General features: G+C 40.4%; 1 protein-coding gene across 12 annotated transcripts in view; it reads right to left on the reverse strand.

Moving 5' to 3' along the window:
* LOC140902052 (leucine-rich repeat and fibronectin type III domain-containing protein 1-like protein) overlaps positions 1 to 22,942 on the reverse strand; it is a 259,736-nt gene that overhangs the window by 11,255 nt on the left and 225,539 nt on the right. For 11 of the 12 annotated variants that reach the window (XM_073321684.2, XM_073321683.2, XM_073321677.2 and 8 more), the window contains one exon: positions 15,070 to 16,464. In XM_073321684.2, the coding sequence (XP_073177785.1) occupies positions 15,070 to 16,445 (1,376 nt within the window). In that variant the 5' untranslated portion in view covers positions 16,446 to 16,464. Of the gene's footprint in view, positions 1 to 5,311; positions 5,500 to 15,069; positions 16,465 to 22,942 lie in introns of all 12 variants that reach the window. The other variant, XR_012155996.2, reaches the window with a different exon arrangement.

The following is a 22,942-nucleotide window of genomic DNA, read 5'->3' on the forward strand; positions in this document are numbered from 1 at the left end:
CCACAAAAGAGAGTCTTGTACCAAGGCCACTGAAACATATGAGCCTCTTTCCTGACCTGTTCTTTTCAGCCCCTACTCTCTTTTCTTTTAATCTTTGTTCCTCTAGCTGTAATTTTTGCATCCCAATTTTGGGTCTTTTGAGCTCTTGTTCAGTTGTTCCCCTCTTTCACTCTCCGCCAAAGGCTAATAGAGGCTGCCTGGATGAAGGCATCTGTAACAGTGTGCAAATGTCAGCCTTCATTCCTGAAACAAACAGGCATCCTGGTCTTCACCACCTGTCCTGCTAGAATTATTTCAGCAGGTAGGACAGGGTGGCTTCACCAGAGTCTACAGCGCAGTTTAGACTGATACCGCAAAAGCCTCTGCTCCCACCACAGTGCACACATTTGCTCTCAGTACACTACTGGAGATGGGCCCCACTGCTGCTTTACTCCACCTGCTGTTTTCCTGCTGGAAGTTATTGGTGGTCCCAGCTGCTGCTTTGCACTACTTACTGCTTACCAGGTGAGCAGAACTGCTGCCAGGCTCTGGTTTTACTGTCCATATAACTGGAATTGCAGCTGAGCTCTAGCCAAACAAGATAACTACACCTCCCACCTCACCACTTCCAGGTGAAAAGGGTCCAGTGATTTAACAGACCCACCAGATTCCCTATCCCGTGAGAAATAATACTTGCAATAAACCAAAAAACACACACATTCTTTTTACTTGAATCTTGAGTCCAGCGCCTCTCGCCCAACCTTGGCAACCACCAGTGTTTGTCAGGGTGATCCTGAACCCAGTCATCATCCAGCCATTGCCCAGGTGATTCCCAACAGGATCAGCTCCAAAATATCAGCCCCAAGTACAAAATTTAGCCAAGCTGAACCCCAATGTCCCCAAACTATCCACAATTGTAAATATGTAAACAGGGCACTGCTTCCCTCAGGCGACTTCCATGCTTCCCAGCACGTGACAGCAGAGAACACAGATGATAGAGAAATGAGGTATTGAGGAGAACACAGTTGATACTTAAATAAGGTACAGCCTTTCTCAGTCATTGCCCCTTGGTCTCCAGCAGATGTCAGCAGAGCTCTCACTCAGTTACCTCCCTTCTCTACTAGGCTTCAGGCTACAGGATTTACAAACCTTTGTTCTCTAACAAACAACTGGCTTGCCTCCAAATGATATGTTAGAAAGCATAAACATAGCAAACAACACACAATTTTCAATTTAACAAATAACAGTAGGGAGGTGAATAGATGCGTGTGCTAGTCTTTTTAAAAAATATGTTATTTAATTGTTCCTCTATGGATTAAATCCAAATAAATTGGTTTCTAACAAAAAAACAAATGCATTTAGTAGTTTTCATGAAAAAGACACAACCTGTCACACTACACAACCTGTCACTTCTATGTCACACTGCAACTCCTTCAGTCATTTACAACAATGGAAAGTAGGTGAGAAACACTGACAAATCAGAAGGGAATGCAGAGTGCAGAAAGGGTATGCATTGGTGTAACTAACTGATGCAGGATAGCAGAGAATCAGGTCCAAAGTGTGCAAGAATTTTTAATTAAAATGAAAGCTGATTCTTAAAAAACAACCACATGTTACACTGAAAATGGTTTCACTTTTAGCCACATAGTAACATGCTTTGTTTCACTGTCAGAGAAGTGACATTACATAAAATATCAATGCCTAGAAAAAAATATAAATACTGTATACTACACAGACAAAAGCAACGTTAGCTTGAAATAATATACAGTAAATCTTCAAGGGAAAAATATCTACCTTCCTGCTTATAAAGGCACACCACTGAGACTCAGAAAATAAATGAACCAGTGAGTGAAAAGTGTGATTGATTCCCCCCCCCCCGATGAAACCATACAAAACCAACTGTAATGTGCACTAAGTACTGTATTCTGGAGATTGGAGAAATTTATCATGCCATTAAAACAGTCGTTTTAAGTGTAAAAGAATTGGAGAACTAGAGCATTTCCTATAATAAGTATTTCCAAATGTTAAACCACTGGAGACTTCAGCTATAACTTGATTGCATGCACAGTTATGCAAATATAATTTGAAGTCCAATAGAAGAACATTTAATGCTTAATATGTACATAGCATATAGGGTAAAACTGTCAAAAGTGCTTAAGTGATTTAGAAACATTTGAAAATTTTTCTCCTATACACATACAGCATCGGTAAACACCAGTGTGTATCCATTATAGCATACATAGTGGTGGTATATATGAACTGAGAAGTAATTATGACCTGCTTCTGCTTAATGAATGAAAACAGTACTCATGTCACCACTGTTATGTTTCACAATTTTAGTTTATAATTGTCTCTCAAATTACACCTATCCTGCTGAGCACCATTAGCAACTGCCATTTTAAACATAGTAGCTGAGTTGCAAATTCTCAACAAAATGCATCAAGCAGACATGATACCTGGGAAATGAATAATAAATTCAGTTAAACATTTATAAGCAACTCTCTCAAGTAAAACAAACACCTTTAACCAATGTTCAGTGTAAATCCATGTTGCTCCCTTTAGAAGCATGTGGCAATAGGAAGCTAGCTTTCACCATGTATATATTTTAAATACAAATGAGAGTGAAAAAAAAAGAAAAATAAAACATCACTGAAATTGCATATAATAATGCAGTAAATATAAGCAATTATCACTTTGATGTGCAAGTAAAATATAATTAGTTTTCACATTATTCTATGTCATCATGGTAGAGGGCGGTGAACAGCTTGTGTGTGCCTGGGCTGGTAGATATGCACGACAATTTTGCAAGGTTGTAATTGCTCTCCCTTTCTCTCTTATTTTGGACTTTATCCTGGATTCCTAGTGCACCCAGCGATGTAAGTAGAAGTTCTGGGTGTATAAGAAATACACAACACATCTCATCTTGTGCCTGTACATATAATACTGTATACACAAAGCAGGGGTCAGACTGGAAAAATACAAATGATGTTATTCTTCCTGGACTCTGCTGATCTGTGTTGCCAAAATGAGATACCACCCGCTATGCAGATCTTCATGATCTGATTGGACCTTTTCTTTCCTCTGTATTGTGATCAGCAGTGAAATAAAGTAAATGGCAACACCATTAACTGGCGTTATTAAATTTCTCAGTTATCACCAATTAATATAAATAGGGCAGTTCACGTAGAGGTATTGTTTTAGGCTGTTTGCAGACTCAAGCAGAGATCACTGCATCAGTTAGGCCAACATAGCTATGTTGGTCAGAGGTGTGATCTCTGACTGACATAGCTGTTCTGCAAAAGCCCCAGGTGTAGACACAATTATACTGCACTTTTGCTGGTATTATAGCTTTTTTTGCTGGGGGTGGGGGGAGGCTGGAATAAAATATGTTGTCTTTGAAACAGAACCTAAATGAAGTCAATTCCATTAAACATGATCCATTTGTCCAGATAGATTCAAATATGTAATCAGCATGAAATTTAGCCCTCTGCAGAGGGCCAGCACAAAGACTATACACAAGAGGGATTTAAATGAGCTGGCCCCTTGCACACAGATGAATTTCACCCTCACTGAACATTTAAATACACAATAGTTTATTCCTTCTCCCAGGAAATAAATTCTGTTATGGAAGATTAATTGGAAAATTATCCACATAGAAATAGAGTTTTAATTTCCTAAAACTGGTGCAATCTCATGATGATGGTGGGCTGACACACAGGGAATATGACAATTTCACAAGGGTTGGAAACTCCTAATATGGAGGTATAGCACATGATATATGTATACACACACAAGTAACCATAAGACACAATAAACAAAGGAGATTAAAATTTGTTACATTTGCATTAAAATTCTCAAGGGAATTTATTTTAAATAAAATATAATATATGGCCCCTGAACAGTCTCTAAATCTGGTCTCTCTCCTTCAATGAGCACGATCCTCTAAAATTTGAAATTATATATTACAACTCCTATTTTAATATGGCAAGGCAAGGTCTATTCATGGTTTTTCATATGCCCCCAGAAAATCCCTACAACCAGGGCTAGAACTGCTGAGAAAATGCAGGTTAAATTGAAAGGATGCCATTAACACGTAGAAGGTGCACTCAGCAGACACAGCTATGATAATATCCTCACAATATCATCTGCACTGTAAGGAGTTTTGCAGAAAAAAAACTACAGTATGCGGACCTGTATGAAGCTGCCCGCCATATGAGTACATTGGCTCTTTGTATTAGCTGCACTTAAAGATATCCATTTCTGTGAAGCATTGATGTTCTTGACAGATTACTATCTGCACCTTATTCACTGATTTCTTTTAATAAGGGTTTGCTCTTGTCTATTGTGACAGCGAATATTTCATTTTGATACGCTGTCTTCCTTGTGATGGACTGCCAGTAATCTGACTAACTAAATAACACTCCCCATTGTCTCAGGAGCTAGGTCAGGGTTACTAATCTCCATTTTAAAGAAGGGGAAACAGACCCAGAAGTTAAGTGACTGGCCTGAGGCAACACAATTAGTGGTAGAGCCAGAAATGAAACTCACATTTTCTTTTTAATTTATCAGAAATATGCACCAGTGGGGAAAGTGTTATGGGGATGTGTATTCTGAACTTTCAGAATCGATTTCAGAAAAATAAGTGAAGAAAAAAAATCGACTAAGCATAGAACTGATTGAATACTGAACATCAATAGCAAAATATGGTTTCCTCAATAGCTGGCTTCAGCCACCTGCGTATGGCTTAGTGTCCATCTTTGGTGTGGCTACTCACTCATCTTTAACTGGAATTGGCTGGTTCAGGGTTGGGGGAAGTGAGTACAAAAGACATAGTGATAAGCTTAAAGCTGCAGAATACACTGGCTTGTTACAATGAGCAAAATGTCCTGTTTCACAATGCAAAACTGAAGCTGAGTGATTTAGGGAAAAGGAATGTGAAGCTAAAAGGAGTTTTGCACAGACTCTAAAATCACTGTGGAGCTTGGAAGGGACTAGACAATTGGGGGCGGTGCAAGTGTTAAAAAGTGTAAGTGTTAAAGAGAATGTTGATGATTTAAAAAAAAGGGGGGATACTTAGTAAACTGAAGAAGAAAAAATGAACAACAGCAACTAATACTGCTTTTCAGAAGAAAAAGTTTAAATGTAGCAGCAGAGGTACAGATATCTAAGTTGGCTGAGACTCAGAAAAGAATAAAGGAATCCAAGCAGCAGTAAAAAGAGAAGATGCTAAAATACAGCTGTTAATAGAGCCGAGGCCAAAACAAATAAAAAGTCTCACCTGTGAAAAATGTATTGAAACCTGAAATATAAAAATAAAATGAGAACTACTTACTTTAGGGGAAGCCCAAAGAAAAATGAAAAGGTATTTTGATGGCCAAACTTCTGGCAAGGAGTATGAAACGGGAGTTGTTCAGGTACTTGTGCAGTATGTCTCAGATAAAAAGTCCTTTCCAAAAGCCAGTTGGGAGGATCTTTGCTGTATCATGGACAAGGCTAGTAGTATCAGTAGTATACCTGGTTCTGTTAAAGGATGGAAAACGGGTGTTGAATCAATGGTTGCATGCTATGCAGCTGAAACTGACAGAGGGAAGGACAGAAGTGAATCTAGGGTCTGGTCTACATGGGGCGTGGTGGTGGTGGTGGGATTGATCTAAGTTACGCAACTTCAGCTACAGTGAGTTGACTGCTGATGCTCCCCCATCAGCTCCGCCTCTCACTCTGGTGGAGTACCTGAGTCAACGAGAGAGCGCTCGGCTAGACTAGACTAGACATGATAAATCGACCCCCGCTGGATCGATCGCTGCCCACTGATCCAGCGGGTAATGTAGACAAGCCCTAACTGATGTAAAAGGAGAGAAGCAACAATATTTGTTTTCTGTTTCAGTTGTTGATCACTGCAGGAGGCATAGCATGAATTAGATCAGGATCCATGGAATTTGTGATAAGGTGGCAGCTAACACATGCAGGAAATATTACAGTTACTTACTTCAGCAGATCATTGAGGTACCGTCCATGAGTCCACCTACCATGCCAGGAAAGTGACTGACTTCCCTCTGAATGTGATTAAGGACTAGCAGAGTACCATTACCAATCCTAAACACACTGGAGTAACAATGCCTCCTACTCCAGAATTAAAGCAAGATATGAACCATGGCCAGAAACAGAAGCAGGACTTGATAATGGACTATTGATAAATTGAAAACATCGGATTATGTCTATTAATGTACAGTACCGAATGATACCAATAGTATTGAATTTAACAATTTTATATTACCACAGCAACTATGTCATGCAAAATATATTTGTGATTCTATATGCAAATTATACCAAACATGGTACAATATTTCAGATAGTCAATGGATGGGGTAGAATTGGGGAAAATTTTGTAGCCTGAGAAGTGAGAGTCAGGAGAAGAGAGAAAAAAAGAGATATAGGAACAGTAGTGGGAGTTGGAGCATTGGGAACTTCAGCATGGAATCCCAGATATCACAGTAGCACTTTGAATGCACCCTTCAACTGTGTGTTAACTATGTGTTATACCAGGGGTCAGCAACCTTTTCAGAAGTGGTGGAGTCTTTATTTATTCAGTCTAATTTAAGGTTTCCTGTGCCAGTAATACATTTTAACGTTTTTAGAAGGTCTCTTTCTATAAGTCTATACTATATAACTAAACTATTGTTGTGTATAAAGTAAATACATTTTTTAAAACATTTAAGAAGCTTCAGTTAAAATTAAATTAAAATGCAGAGCCCCCAGATCGGTGGCCAGGACCCGGGCAGTGTGAGTGCCACTGAAAATAAGCTTGCGTGCTGCCTTTGGCATGCGTGCCATAGATTGCCTAACCCTGTGCTAAACAATCTGTTCCACCTTGTATTCAGCTGTGACACTCTGAATACATTTCCCAGACCTGAAGATGAGCTTTGTGTAAGCTCGAAAACTTGCCTCTCACCAACAGAAGTTGGTCCAATACAAGATATTACCTCACCCACCTTGTTTCTGTATTATCCTGGAACCAGCACGACTACAACAATGCTGCATACAACAGAATCTCTTGAGAGAAGGGGGGGAGGGCTCTCCTGTCCTATGCAGTCATAAACATTAATTTCTTAGGGATCCTGAACATCAGGAAAGAGCACAGAACTCTCCCACAAACTAAAAGCCTCAGGAGGCTTTCCTTCCTGTGGCTTAATATTGAGACAAGGTACTCCTCTCCCACATAGGGATTCTGGACCCAGTGCTGTCACATATTCAGACATTGTTTTCAGAACAAAATCAGAAGCAATGGCTTCTGTTACATTTCCTCACCAGCCATTTACTGCCCTGTGTTTCTGGGGAGGGGGAATAAATACAAAATAAAATCCCGGAACAAAAAAATTAACCAACCAGTGGTAAAATAAAATGAAACCCAATCAGACTTTTTAAACCCTGAAAAGAAAGAGGACCTAAAGCCCCCATGAAGCTAAGAAGGGACTTCACTGTTGCTATTAAGTTCACATGGAAGGGGTTATGATTCTGCAGCAGTAGGTGTTACTATACAATACACAGAGAGATATGCAAAATAAATGACAAGCCACCAAAAAGTCTCCACTTCAGTAATGTACACAAGACCAAACATTTTTTTAAAATGTGTATAACAGTGTAGTGTTCCTCAATTGAGACTGTGCTACATTCCAATGTCCGGTACATTTTTATGGGTGAGTTATAATAAACTCTTGCATGAAAAACAGGATGTGGGGAGAAGCAGAAGGGAGTGAGTGCTGTAACTATCTGCAAGGCCCCCTAGTTTTCCATGATTATATGCTCACAAAAATTCATCATTCTTCTCTCTTTCTTGCATTCATATTGTGGATGCGAATTAATGTATTTACAACTGTCAACACGTATCTACAAAGACCAAAAGGAAGAAGAAGAAGGAAGAGTGAGAGGTACATAAAGGAGGTGAAAGAGTAGGTTGGAGGAAACAGACTGAGAAGGGGAAAGACTTATTTAAATGATTCAGTATAAAATGAAATTACCATAGTAACTGCCATTCACATGGTCTAGGCATATGCTGGCTATTAGACCTTGCTCACCTTCACAAAGTAGAAACACGTTTGATACATTATGTAGTTGCTTATGGTGGTTCAAGAACTGTCTGGCAGAAGCTGATTATACAGAGTTCTCAACAATGGGCCTGGTTTCCATAACTTCCCCTAGGCTGAAGGAAGCCTTTTGCTTTTGTAAGATTTCTACAACAAGGTCCAACCACTGTCACTCTCTGAATATACAACTATATAGGTCTCTAAATCTTCACACAATCACTAATTTATCCTCATCATCCTCCTGTGAAACACACCGGTAGCATTATCTCTATTTCACAGATTAGGATCATGCCCGTGGTTAAGTGACTGGCCGACGAACACACAGGATTAGCATGGTATTTGCAGATTGCTAGTTCTCGTTATTCTGCACTACCCACTAATCCATGCAACTAAACATTTATGACATAGCACAAACAATGTAACAATTTCTCAGATAACCACACATACCAAATTAAAGCACAATTACTAGTCCTTGTCAATTCAGTAGAACGCTTCTGTTAAGAATCTATATTTGCTGGTTACTCGCTGTGGGAGCTGAACTTCAATCTTTAAGAAGCCTATTATACTACAGATTATTATATTTTAGTATTGCTCTGTGATTTGAAACATAATTTCTATTATAGCTTTGTTGCCAAACTGAGCCTCTCAATTTACAGAGATCTGGGTTCTGAAATGTGAAAGGAATGTGCGAAGACGTTTTTAAAAACTTTCTTCCAAAGAATTGTTGTCTAGGAACATGGCCATCTAGTAGCACCAATTGATTTAGCTGTTTTCAGATTGTCTTATTAAAGAGATTGTATGAGTCATTTGTAAATTTATAAAGATTTAGAAAGTTCAATAGGCATAATTTAAAATTGTCCCCATTGTTTTGGAATATGTTATAATATCTAACTTGCCATTATTCCAGGAGATGAAGAAGGGTGTAAAATGGCTTTTGTATCCCAAAGGGAACTTTTTGCAAAGAATTCAGCTCACAGTGTTCAGTGTTTCACAGATTCAAGAGCTGATGTTAGCTAGTCAGCAGCAGATATACTTTTACCCCTTACTAAGTACTAACCATAAAGTAGAAGTGTGAAGGAAAGATACTTATTTACCGGGGATTTAGGCCTATCCAGTGGCAGTGCTAATCTGCACTCTGTCAGTTCTTACAGGTCTTTCCCTAATCATTATAATGTATGATACAAATAATCGCCCAAACAACTCCTAACTGCAGCCCTTGTCTAAGAGTAACACACTTTTTTAATGAACTTTAGGCCAAAATTTGCCCTGTGCCCCACTGAAGCTAACCAACTTCTTATAGTTTTTACTCTGATTATCTGTAATTTACTTCATGGTTTGGGGTTCATATTTCATGCCACTATTTTTCTCATGAAACGAAGCACTAAAACTTCTCGGCATGGAGTACACTGCTCTCCATTTTTCAAAAACTGCATTTTCCTAGAACTCAGCGGTAGGTTTTCATCGAGGCACAAAGAGAATAAATAAGCAATACAAGCTGACAGATATTCGCATGCTGTGGTCCCTGCAAGAACTAGACATTTGAGGAAATGTTTTCAGCAACATTCCTCTCTGGATGATCTACTCAGAGCTGAGTAAAGCCATTAATAATATTGAACCTTAGCTTGAGTTTACACCTTTCTACCTATGAGCCATGACAAATGATGCAGAAAAACATTTGCATTGTACATCAGGACATGACAACAACAGAATGTTCATTGTCTTCACAGGGCTAGAAAATGTTTCATGAAGATAAGCGTCTTAGACTGAGATCTTTAAAAGATCTAGGTGATTTAGGAGTGCAAGTCCTAAAATTCCACCTGTAAACCTTACCTCAAGGACTTGTAAAAATAGTTATTTATATTTAAAAGAAAAACAAACATTAGGTTTCTGATGGGCCTATGTTAGAATAGCAGAAATTAGAGATACAGAAAGTCCCATTGCAGCACCTATCCCATACCCTTTTCAGTGTAGCTCTGTTGCCTGTAATATATTTTCTGTAGCATTATCCAGTCTATTTTTAAATCTACTGGACCTGATTTTCTTCTCACTTACACTGTTATAAACTGGGAATAACTCAATTGAAATCAAAGGCATTATAATATGGGAAAACTGGTGAGAGAGGAGAATCAGGACCATTATTTTTAGAAATGTTGTCATCCTTCTGGAACCTACAGTATGGAATACTGATTGATATACTCAATTGCTAGTTCCTGATTCAACTATAATCTTCCCAGTTTATTTGCAAGGACTATAAACAGAATGACAGACCACATACTGGAAATGGGAGCAGTAACACACACAATCTGCATGATGCCCATCAAAATCTATGGAGGTCAAATAGTTAAGCCAAGCAAGTTTTACAAATGCTCTCCCCCCACCTCCCCCCGGGTTATCTCAAGTGCTTATATACGAATGCACAAAGCCTTGGAAACAAGCAGGGAGAACTGGAGGTCCTGGTGATGTCAAGGAATTATGACGTGATTGGAATAACAGAGACTTGGTGAGATAACTCACATGACTGGAGTACTGTCATGGATGGTTATAAACTGTTCAGGAAGGACAGGCAGGGCAGAAAAGGTAGGGGAGTAGCACTGTATGTAAGGGAGCAGTATGACTGCTCAGAGCTCCGGTACGAAACTGCAGAAAAAGCTGAGTGTCTCTGGATTAAGTTTAGAAGTGTGAGCAACAAGAGTGATGTAGTGGTGGGAGTCTGCTATAGACCACCGGACCAGGGGGATGAGGTGGATGAGGCTTTCTTCCAGCAGCTCGCAGAAGCTACTAGATCGCACGCCCTGGTTCTCATGGGTGACTTTAATTTTCCTGTTTCAGAGTAACAGCCGTGTTAGTCTGTATTCGCAAAAAGAAAAGGAGTACTTGTGGCACCATTTATTTGAGCATGAGCTTTCGTGAGTTACAGCTCACTTCATCCGATGTGAAGTGAAAGCTCATGCTCAAATAAATTGGTTAGTCTCTAAGGTGCCACAAGTACTCCTTTTCTTTTTAATTTTCCTGATATCTGCTGGGAGAGCAATACAGCGGTGCATTGAAAATCCAGGAAGTTTTTGGAAAGCGTAGGGGACAATTTCCTGGTGCAAGTGCTAGAGGAGCCAACTAGGGGGGGAGCTTTTCTTAATCTGCTGCTCACAAACCGGGAAGAATTAGTAGGGGAAGCAAAAGTGGATGGGAATCTGGGAGGCAGTGACCATGAGTTGGTTGAGTTCAGGATCCTGACACAGGGAAGAAAGGTAAGCAGCAGGATACGGACCCTGGACTCAGGAAAGCAGACTTTGACTCCCTCAGGGAACGGATGGGTAGGATCCCCTGGGGGACTAACATGAAGGGGAAAGGAGTCCAGGAGAGCTGGCTGTATTTCAAGGAATCCCTGTTGAGGTTACAGGGACAAACCATCCCGATGTGTTGAAAGAATAGTAAATATGGCAGGCGACCAGCTTGGCTTAACGGTGAAATCCTAGTGGATCTTAAACATAAAAAAGAAGCTTACAAGAAGTGGAAGGTTGGACATATGACCAGGGAAGAGTATAAAAATATTGCTCGGCCATGTAAGAATGAAATCAGGAGGGCCAAATCGCACCTGGAGCTGCAGCTAGCGAGAGATGTTAAGAGTAACAAGAAGGGTTTCTTCAGGTATGTTGGCAACAAGAAGGCCAAGGAAAGTGTGGGCCCCTTACTGAATGAGGGAGGCAACGTAGTGACAGAGGATGTGGAAAAAGCTAATGTACTCAATGCTTTTTTTGCCTCTGTCTTAATCATAGAATCATAGAATATCAGGGTTGGAAGGGACCCCTGAAGTTCATCTAGTCCAACCCCCTGCTCGAAGCAGGACCAATTCCCAGTTAAATCATCCCAGCCAGGGCTTTGTCAAGCCTGACCTTAAAAACCTCTAAGGAAGGAGATTCTACCACCTCCCTAGGTAACGCATTCCAGTGTTTCACCACCCTCTTAGTGAAAAAGTTTTTCCTAATATCCAATCTAAACCTCCCCCACTGCAACTTGAGACCATTACTCCTCGTTCTGTCATCTGCTACCATTGAGAACAGTCTAGAGCCATCCTCTTTGGAACCCCCTTTCAGGTAGTTGAAAGCAGCTATCAAATCCCCCCTCATTCTTCTCTTCTGCAGGCTAAACAATCCCAGCTCCCTCAGCCTCTCCTCATAAGTCATGTGTTCTAGACCCCTAATCATTTTTGTTGCCCTTCGCTGGACTCTCTCCAATTTATCCACATCCTTCTTGTAGTGTGGGGCCCAAAACTGGACACAGTACTCCAGATGAGGCCTCAACAATGTCTTCACTAACAAGGTCAGCTCCCAGACTGCTGCGCTGGGCACCACAACATGGGGAATAGTTGGCCAGCCCTCTCTGGAGAAAGAGGTGGTTAGGGACTATTTAGAAAAGCTGGACGCGCACAAGTCCATGGGGCCGGACGAGTTGCATCCGAGAGTGCTAAAGGAATTGGCGGCTGTGATTGCAGAGCGATTGGCCATTATCTTTGAAAACTCATGGCGAAAGGGGGAAGTCCCGGATGACTGGAAAAAGGCTAATGTAGTGCCAATCTTTAAAAAAGGGAAGAAGGAGGATCCTGGGAACTACAGGCCAGTCAGCCTCACCTCAGTCCCCGGAAAAATCATGGAGCAGGTCCTCAAAGAATCAATTCTGAAGCACTTACATGAGAGGAAAGTGATCAGGAACAGTCAGCATGGATTCACCAAGGGAAGGTCATGCCTGACTAATCTAGTCGCCTTCTATGATGAGATTACTGGTTCTGTGGATGAAGGGAAAGCAGTGGATGTATTATTTCTTGACTTTAGCAAAGCTTTTGACACGGTCTCCCACAGTATTCTTGTCAGCAAGTTAAAGAGGTATGGGCTGGGTGAATGCACTATAAGGTGGGTAGGAAGTTGGCTAGATTGTCGGGCTCAACGGGTAGTGATCAATGGCTCCATGTCTAGTTGGCAGCCGGTGTCAAGTGGAGTGCCCCAGGGGTCGGTCCTGGGGCCGGTTTTGTTCAATATCTTCATAAATGATCTGGAGGATGGTGTGGATTGCACTCTCAGCAAATTTGCGGATGATACTAAACTAGGAGGAGTGGTAGATACGCTGGAGGGCAGGGATAGGATACAGAGGGACCTAGACAAATTGCAGGATTGGGCCAAAAGAAATCTGATGAGGTTCAATAAGGATAAGTGCAGGGTCCTGCACTTAGGACGGAAGAACCCAATGCACAGCTACAGACTAGGGACCGAATGGCTAGGCAGCAATTCTGCGGAAAAGGACCTAGGGGTGACAGTGGACGAGAAGCTGGATATGAGTCAGCAGTGTGCCCTTGTTGCCAAGAAGGCCAATGGCATTTTGGGATGTATAAGTAGGGGCATAGTGAGCAGATCGAGGGACGTGATCGTCCCCCTCTATTCGACATTGGTGAGGCCTCATCTGGAGTACTGTGTCCAGTTTTGGGCCCCACACTACAAGAAGGATGTGGATAAATTGGAAAGAGTCCAGCGAAGGGCAAGAAAAATGATTAGGGGTCTGGAACACATGACTTATGAGGAGAGGCTGAGGGAACTGGGATTGTTTAGTCTGCAGAAGAGAAGAATGAGGGGGGATTTGATAGCTGCTTTCAATGAGAGGTGGTTCCAGAGAGGATGGTTCTAGACTATTCTCAGTGGTAGAAGAGGACAGGACAAGGAGTAATGGTCTCAAGTTGCAGTGGGAGAGGTTTAGGTTGGATATTAGGAAAAACTTTTTCACTAGGAGGGTGGTGAAACACTGGAATGTGTTACCTAGGGAGGTGGTAGAATCTCCTTCCTTAGAAGTTTTTAAGGTCAGGCTTGACAAAGCCCTGGCTGGGATGATTTAATTGGGGATTGGTCCTGCTTTGAGCAGGGGGTTGGACTAGATGACCTCCTGAGGTCCCTTCTGACCCTGATATTCTATGATTCTATTTCTGAGCCTCTAAATGCCAAATCGGTGCAAAATACACTATATTACCATTTCAACTACATGTGCAGTTTACACTGTTGAATTTGGCCCAGTGCATCCCCAAAATAGTAGTATAAATTAAATATGCAATGATGGAAACTGATTAGGGGCATATGCCATAATGTGTATGATACAAAAAATTAGAAATATATATCTTCACGAGTACATTTATAGTATATATAATACAGATACATAATGCAAGCTCCTACAATTAGTATTCTGAATATTTTCTCTTTCCCTATATTTTTAGATGAATCAAATATGTTTAGTTAGCATAAAATGTAAATAATTTTTCACTGATCTTTTGCTTAAAAATACAGATGAATTCAATGTTATCCATATGCAAAAAGTCACCATTCCTGTGATTCAAAGTCACTGCATTAACAAGTTAACTGAAGTGTTTCTAAACCTCGGGAGCCATTTTGATGCAAGTTTCAGAGTAACAGCCGTGTTAGTCTGTATTCGCAAAAAGAAAAGGAGTACTTGTGGCACCTTAGAGATTGGTTAGTCTCTAAGGTGCCACAAGTACTCCTTTTCATTTTGATGCAAGTAACTCTCCTAAAGCTCATGAAATTGGTCCATGGCCATGCCCAGGAGTTGGAAGCTCTGGGTTGTAATTCCTTACTCTGTCACAGACCTGTGAGAACTTGGGAAAGCCACTTCACCTCTCTCTATATCATTTAGAAAAAGGGGATAATACTCACCAACCTCACACAGGTTGTTAGATTGTAAAGCTTAATTCCTGTCTATGAAGTGTTTGGAGATGCTTGGATAGGTAGCACCGTAGAAGGTAATGCATTATTAGTAATATTTATTATAATTCCTCAGTAACAGGAGACACCAAATGAAAAACAGGCTATGAAAGGCATTTCCCATAGCTCCCTTCATTAAACAGTTAATGCCTGCAACATACCTGGCATTACATCAGAGAATTTTAAATATACAATCATTTTCTCTTATTCCCATCTGTTAGTTCACAATGACAATTGAACTGCTATGTGAATAGGATTACCTGTAAACTAGTATATCATCAGAAGAGCTGTTATACTGAATCTGGTACATTCGTATTCCAGGAATATGATGCTGGGAAGGCCACTGTATGAGAGCAGAGGATGAGGTCAGCTCAGCAACCACAACCTTCTTCTCCTGCTGAGCTTTAGTTTCATTAGGGAAACTTGACTTAGCAGATATAAGAATGTCTGAAGGCCCAGACTCAGCATCTTTCTCACAGTTGGTACTGTTAGCAAGATGAGGATAAGGATTAACAACAAGTTCAACAGGAGCCGTAGATTCTCCTGCAGCATTTGATGCTATACAAGTAAATGTACCTTTTTCTGTCAAAGTAGTAGTTAAAATATCCAGAGTTCCATTCTCATAGGAAATTGTCCTAGATGTATTGGAGACCAACTTCCCCTCAGGGGAGATCCAGCGAACATAGGGATCCGGGTCACCGACCGCTTTGCACTTCAAAGAGACACTCTGTCCCTCCATAACCACGAGTTTTGGCGTTCGATGTGTTATCATTGGAGGTTCACAGACAAACTCCCCCTCTTTAATGGACCAAAAGTACTTGCCCATCAATTCCAGTGGTGAGGCACATGTTTCTAGATCATCTTCTCTGGTAAGGCGTCTCAACCACACTAATTCACAGTTGCAGTGTAGAGGATTCCCTCCAAAGCTAAGCACCAGAGAGGACAATGGAGACCCTTTAGATTTAGCATACACAGGGATTCTGGAGAACAGGGGGTCAGGGGGAATTTTTTTCAATTTGTTGGATGTCATGTCTAATCGAGCAAGTTTGTGAAGGTTTGAGAAGATTCCTTCTGGAACAAACTCAATGAGGTTGTGATCCAAACTGATTGTATTGACATTAGAAAGCTTTCCAATTGTATCCCAAGGAATATTAACAAGATTATTATATGATAGATCCAGGTCCTCAAGTGTTTCAATAAAGTCATCTAAAGATCCAGGAGAAATATAGTTCAATTGATTGTTACTGAGTATTAAGTGGCGAAGATTAATTAAACCTTTGAAATGATCCTCATTGATACAAGTCAGTCTGTTACTATCCAAATGTAATGCATGAAGGCCTTTAAGATCAAAAAACGCATAAGGCATGATTTGACTTATTGTATTTCTTGATAGTGTCAAGTGAATAAGATTTGTCATGTTTGCAAAATCCTTTCTTCTAAGTGTGGTGATGAAGTTATCCATTAATCTTAGTTCTGCTGTTCTCCTGTCAATGCTGGGGGGCACAAAGAGAAGCCCAGTCTTCGTACAGAGGATGGTGAAGGATGGAGACAGGTTTTGACACATACACCGTTTTGGACACATCATAGCCTTCACAGCAGTGCTAATAACCAATAGATAGATAGCCAGCCTTTCCATTGTAAGAAAGATAGCAAACCTAAAGGAGAAAACAAGAAATCCAGATAAAGCCATTTTAATAACAAAAATTTTGAAAGACCATTTATATCTAAACATTTGTTATAATTATGGCTCCTGAATAAATCAGACATGCAATTCTAGGCATTACTGAAATGACTTAATTGATAATGTAAGTCTGGGAATCTGCTGAGCTAAGCCATTAAAATTCTTAGCTCACTTGATCTGGTTATCTTATCATAAGAACTCATAGGCCTGATGGTAAAGCAAAAGTGCATTGCTCTCTGAGGTTAACAGAGGTGTGATAAGACTGTAGGGAGGTCTGCTATTTGTGGGGACTGATCTTGAGAATCAATTACCACTCCTCCAGGACTAGCTCTTCACGGACAAGCATTAATGATGGCTTTGGAGGTGACTTGTCCTGCCTTACAAGTTAGAAGGAAATGTTGGACAATGGTGGTACCAAGTGAGGTAAATACTAGGGAAAAAAAGAATTGAATGCTAGGGATTACATAGAATCTATTCATTTACAGGAACCTGAAGCATCCAGAGGTAAAAGTAATCTTTCTCTCCACACACTTTGTTTAGGAGACATTTTATGAGCAGCCCAAATTAACATTCTTTTTCACATTACATTTGATTTTACGTTCTTCCATTTTGTTGCCCATGTCTGAGTGATACAGCACGTAACACAATGAGGCCCTGATTCTGACTGCAGCCTATGCATGTCCAACAATACCAGAATGTACAGTAACAGAAAAGTACAAATTACATACAATGGGCTGCACATCCACTGTCATAAATAAAAATCCAACAGTAACCACTCATGGCAGGCATAATAAAAATAATACTCCTCAAACCACCTCTCCATTTCTTCCCTAAATGCCTGAGAAAAAGACAGGCTTTGTTCAGCAGATTAAGAACATAAGAATGGCTACACTGGGTCAGATCAATGGTCCATCTACCCAATATTGTGTCTTCTGACAGTTGCCAATGCCAGGTGCTTCAGAGGCAACGAAAAGAATAAGGCAATTATTGAGTGATCCATCCCCTGTAGTCCAGTCCCAGCTTCTGCCAGTTTGACATTTAGGGAGCATCCAAACAACCATTTAGGCTAATAGCCATTGATGGACCTATCCTCCATGATCTTACCTATTTTTTTTTTTAACCCAGTTATACTTTTGGCCTTCACAACATCCCCTGGCAATGAGTTCCACAGGTTGACTGTGTGTTGTGTGAAGAAGTACTTCCTTATGTTTGTTTTAAAACTGCTTGCTTATTAATTTCAACAGGTGACCCCTCGTTCTTGTGCTATGTGAAGGGGTAAATAACACTTTCCTATTCACTTTCTCTACACCATTCATGATTTTATAGTCCTCTATCATATTCCCCCTTAGTCATCTCTTTTCTAAGAAAATCTCTCCTCATATGACAGGTTTCAGAGTAGCAGCCGTGTTAGTCTGTATTCGCAAAAAGAAAAGGAGTACTTGTGGCACCTTAGAGACTGGAAATTGGTTAGTCTCTAAGGTGCCACAAGTACTCCTTTTCTCCTCATATGGAAGCTGTTCCATCCCCTAATAATTTTTGTTGCCCTTCCTGGTCTCTTTTCCAGAACTACATGCAGTATTCAAGGTGTGGGAGTACCATGGAATTATGCAGTGGCATTATGACATTTTCTGCCTTATTACCTCTCTCTGTCCTAATGGTTCCTAACATTCTGTTAGCTTTTTTGACTGCTGCTGCATATTGAGTGGGTGTTTTCAGAGAACTGTCCATGATGACTCTAAGATTTCTTTCTTGAGTGTAACAGCTAATTTAGACTCCATCATGTGGTATATATAGTTGGGATTATGTTTTCCAATGTGCATTACTTTGCACTTATCAACATTGAATTTCATCTGCCATTTTGTTGCCCAGTCACCCAGTTTAGTGAGATCCCTTTTTATCTCCTTGCAGTCAGCCTTGGACTTAAATATCTTGCATAATTTTGTATTGTCTGAAAACTTTGCTATCTCACTATTTATCTCCTCTTCCAGATCATTTATGAATACGTTCAATAACACTGGCTCCAATATTTACTTCTTCCCATCGTGAAAACTGGCTATTTATTCCTTCCCTTTGCTTCCTATATTTTATCCAGTTATTGATCCATAGAAGTCCTTCCCTCTTTTCCCATGACTGCTTATTTTATTTAAAAGCCTTTGGTGTGGGACTCTGTTAAGGACTTTCTGAAAGTCCAAGTACACTATATCTTGTCCACATGCTTGTTGACACTCTCAAAGAACTCTAATAGTTTGGTGAGACATGATTTCCCTTTACAAAAGCCGTGTTGACACTTCCCCATCATTTCATGTTTCTCTATGTGTCTGGTTTCAGAGTAACAGCCGTGTTAGTCTGTATTCGCAAAAAGAAAAGGAGTACTTGTGGCACCTTAGAGACTAACCAATTTATTTGAGCATGAGCTTTCGTGAGCTACAGCTCACTTAATTGGATGCATACCGTGGATGCATCCGATGAAGTGGGCTGTAGCTCACGAAAGCTCATGCTCAAATAAATTGGTTAGTCTCTAAGGTGCCACAAGTACTCCTTTTCTCTGTGTCTGATAATTCTGTTCTTCACTATAGTTTCAATCCATTTGCCTGGTACTGAAGTTAGGTTTATTAGCCTGTAATTGGCAGGATCACCTCTTGAGCCTTTTATAAAAATCAGTGTTACATTAGCTATCCTCCAGTCATCCGGTGTAGAGACTGATTTAAGCTACTGGTTACATGCCACAGTTAGTAGTCCTGGAATTTCATATTTGAGTTCCTTCAGAACTTTTGGGTGACTCTCATCTGGTCCTGGTGACTTATTATTGTTTAATTTATCAGTTTGTTCCAAAACGTCCTCTATTGTCACCTCAGTTTGGGAGCTGAGCTGTCACCTAAAAAAAAAAAAGGTTCAGGTGTGTGACTCTCCCTCATACCCTCAGCAGTGAAGACTGATGCAAAGAATTAATTTAGCTTCTCTGCAATGGAGCGCCTCACTGTTTGCCAGGCTTTTCCTTGAGCGCCTCGCTAGCACCTAGATCATCCAGTGGCCACCCTGACTGTTTGGCAGGCTTCCTGCTTCTGATGTACTTAAAAATTCTTTTGCTGTTATTTTTTGTGTCTTTTGCTAGTTGCTCTTCAAATTCTTTTTTGGCCTGCCTAATTATACTTTTACACTAGACTTGCCAGAGTTTATGTTCCCTTCTATTTTCCTCAGTAGGATTTTACTTCCAATTCTTAAAGGATGCCTTTTTGCCTCTAGCTACTGTGGTTAGATATTGATAGATGTCTGGCTGCGTGTGTGTGTGCCTTCTGTGTACTGCCCCTGCCTTGTGCAGACAGCTGGCATGGCAGACCTTGAGCAAACTGCCCAATGACCACAAGATCCGTTAAGGAACGAAGGTACCCAGCCAGGTTTATTGTCAACGAAGCATGGTACTAGTATCCCGCAGACTCTGCCAGACCGGTAATACATGTATGGCTGTAACAATGGACCAGCTCAATGAACTGCGGGACTTTCCGCTACACACAGATACTCCCTCTGAGATGTCTTTACACCCCGATACAAACAAGTTAGTACTGCCCCTCAGACATAGTTAGTTATCGCCCCCTGATGTCACTAGTTATTACCCATTATTTTGCACATGTTGGTTCGATCAAAACATCTCTATTCCATACTGTCATCCTGACCTTATATTTTAGGAGGGGTCAGTGTGTTCCTGTTATTCTTGGGGAACGTTTTTGTACCATCCTTGATATTGGGATGTTCTGGTACCACTAGATAACGGGATGTGTTTGCATGAGCACTCTGTGAGAGCACTTCTTAGGAATGTTTCTGCAATATCCGCCCTGTTCTTGCCAAATTCTGTGAGCAGATCCTGCCTCATACCAGGCCTCTGATACAAGGGCTTATGTTTCAGGCTCTCTTCCTACTACAATTACCTCTTTTACTCTGCTTTTTAGCCATGGTGGAATGTTTTTGGGCCTCCTGCTGTTTTTTTTAAAAAAATATTATCTGTGGTATACATTTAGTTTGAAACACTGTTATGGGCATTTAAAATAGTTTCCATGAATTTCCAGGCATTTTACCCTTGTGACTGTTCCTTTTAATTTCCATTTAACGAGTTCACTCATTTTTGTGTACTTCCCCTTTTTGAAGTTAAAGACTACTGTGATGAGTTTCTTTGGTATTTTCCTGCCTACAAGAACGTTAAATTAAATTACATTATGATCACTATTACTGAATGGTTCATCTATATACACCTCTTGGACCAAATCCTGTGCTCCACTTAGGACTAATTCAAGAATTGCCCCTCCTCTTGTGGGTTCCAGGACTTGCTGCTCCAAGAAGTAATTAACTATCCTAGCTGATCAGGAGCTAGTTACATATCTGGAGCACTGGTAGTAATGGGAAAAGATAACTTACGTTTTAAAATAATAATAACTAGTATAATGATGATAATAATACTCATAATGAAGTACAATAAATTTTAAAAAAGTGTAAATTTTAATTGATAATGTAATTAAAATACTAATTTAGTGTTAAGAAAATGTATTTTATTCAAACTAAGTCTCTATAGTACATTGTCAAATGGGGAAAAGTGAAAAGTTGTAATATTCTATTTAAAATAATTTTAAAGGTATATCTGAAAAGGACAGAATTCCAGAAAAGTTCTTTCCAGAAAGAATGTAATAATGTGCTATTACTATATTTAAAAACACATTTGCTTGTTTAAAAAAAATCAATTTTCTAATTTTCATTTTTGCAGTACTTCATTCTACTACCCTACTCTACAAATTGTTGTGATTTCAGGAAAATTATAAGTGTGAGGAACAAAACTGAATTATTTTCTTTTAAAATATATTTATACTTTCAAAAATACATATCCCCTGATATACATGGCGTCTGAGATCCAGCACATTAGTCTAAGTATCCATTATGTTCCAATTAGTTCAGGATAACAGACATAAAAATCACTAAAGAGGAACATATAGTAGTTACATTATTCAATAAAAAACATTTGGGATTAACTACATTTTAAAATTTGCAAAAGGCATATTGCAAACAAAACTGCAGCTCACCATGGATTTGCTGAGAACATATATTCTCCAGTGTTTTGCCCAGTTTTGTTTTAAATTTCACAAACAACAGGGTTTGCACTACTTGCTTTGGGAGAATATTCCACATCCTCACAAACCTAACTAAGGAAATTTTTTCTGACATTCAGCCTCCATTTTCCTTTATCATTTTCACCCCAGTAATCTCATTAATAATTCTCCCTTCCTGGTGGTTACACTATTGTAGATGGTTCTGATCCCTTCATCTCCTCCCACCCCTTCCGCTGTCACCTAGTTAACCTGTATCTAATTACAGTAGCTCTTAAATATCTAACTTCATGAAATCCATCCTTCTTGGTCTATAATCACATTTATGAAGAGAGACTGCTGTACACTCTCCATGTGACAGCAACAGCAACAAAATTTAGCTCTTATATAGCGCTTTTAGCCTCTATAATACCCATCATCCCAAAGAAACCCGAAGCGCTTTACAGACTAGAGATAAATGGATTGCTTCTCTACTACTGACATTCAGCCGCATTTAGGATGAAGTGGGGCAACTGTTAAACTACACACAACAATGCTACACAATACTTTAGGATATGGAACAAGCTTGTATCCAAAGAATGGAATTCAATGGAAATTAAGGGAAACAGAATGACACCACCTGACCTGAAATTTCACCATAATTCCCTGCATTCACACTCCCATGTAATAAATAGAAAAAAAGACACAAGGTCTTTAATGACTATAATGGGTTATGTCTCGGTCCCTACCAAATTCATGACCATGAAAAACACGGCACAGACCGTGAAATCTGGCTCCCACTGTGATATCTCATCTTTTGTGGACTTTTACCCTATACTATACAGATTTTACGGGGGAGACCAGCGTTTCTCAAATTGAGGGTCCTGACCCAAAAGGGAATTGCAGGGGGTTCACAAGGTTATTTTAGGGGGGGTCATGGTATTGCCACCCTTACTTCTGCGCAGACTTCAGAGCTGGGCGGCTGGAGAGTGGCGGCTGTTGGCTGGGCACCCCCAGCTCTGAAGGCAGCGCCCCGCCAGCAGCAGCGCAGAAGTAAAGGTGGCAATACCCTACCATGCCATGCCACTCTTACTTCTGTGCTGCTGCCCTCAGAGCTGGGCGGCTGGATAGTGGTGGCTGCTGACTGAGGGCCCATCTCTCAGCCAGCAGTACAGAAGTGAGGGTGGTAATACCATACCATGACATCCTTCATTCTGCGCTGCTGCAGTCCTGCCTTCAGAGCTGGGCTCCTGGCCAGAAGCTGCTGCTCTCCAGCTGCTCAACTCTGAAGGCGGCGCCACCGCAAGCAGCAGAACAGAAGTAAGGGAAGCAGTATCACAACCCCTACAATACTCTTTTTGGGTCAATTACAACATCGTGAAATTT

This window comes from Lepidochelys kempii, chromosome 23 (assembly GCF_965140285.1).
Source record: "Lepidochelys kempii isolate rLepKem1 chromosome 23, rLepKem1.hap1, whole genome shotgun sequence".
NCBI lineage: Eukaryota > Metazoa > Chordata > Testudines > Cheloniidae > Lepidochelys > Lepidochelys kempii.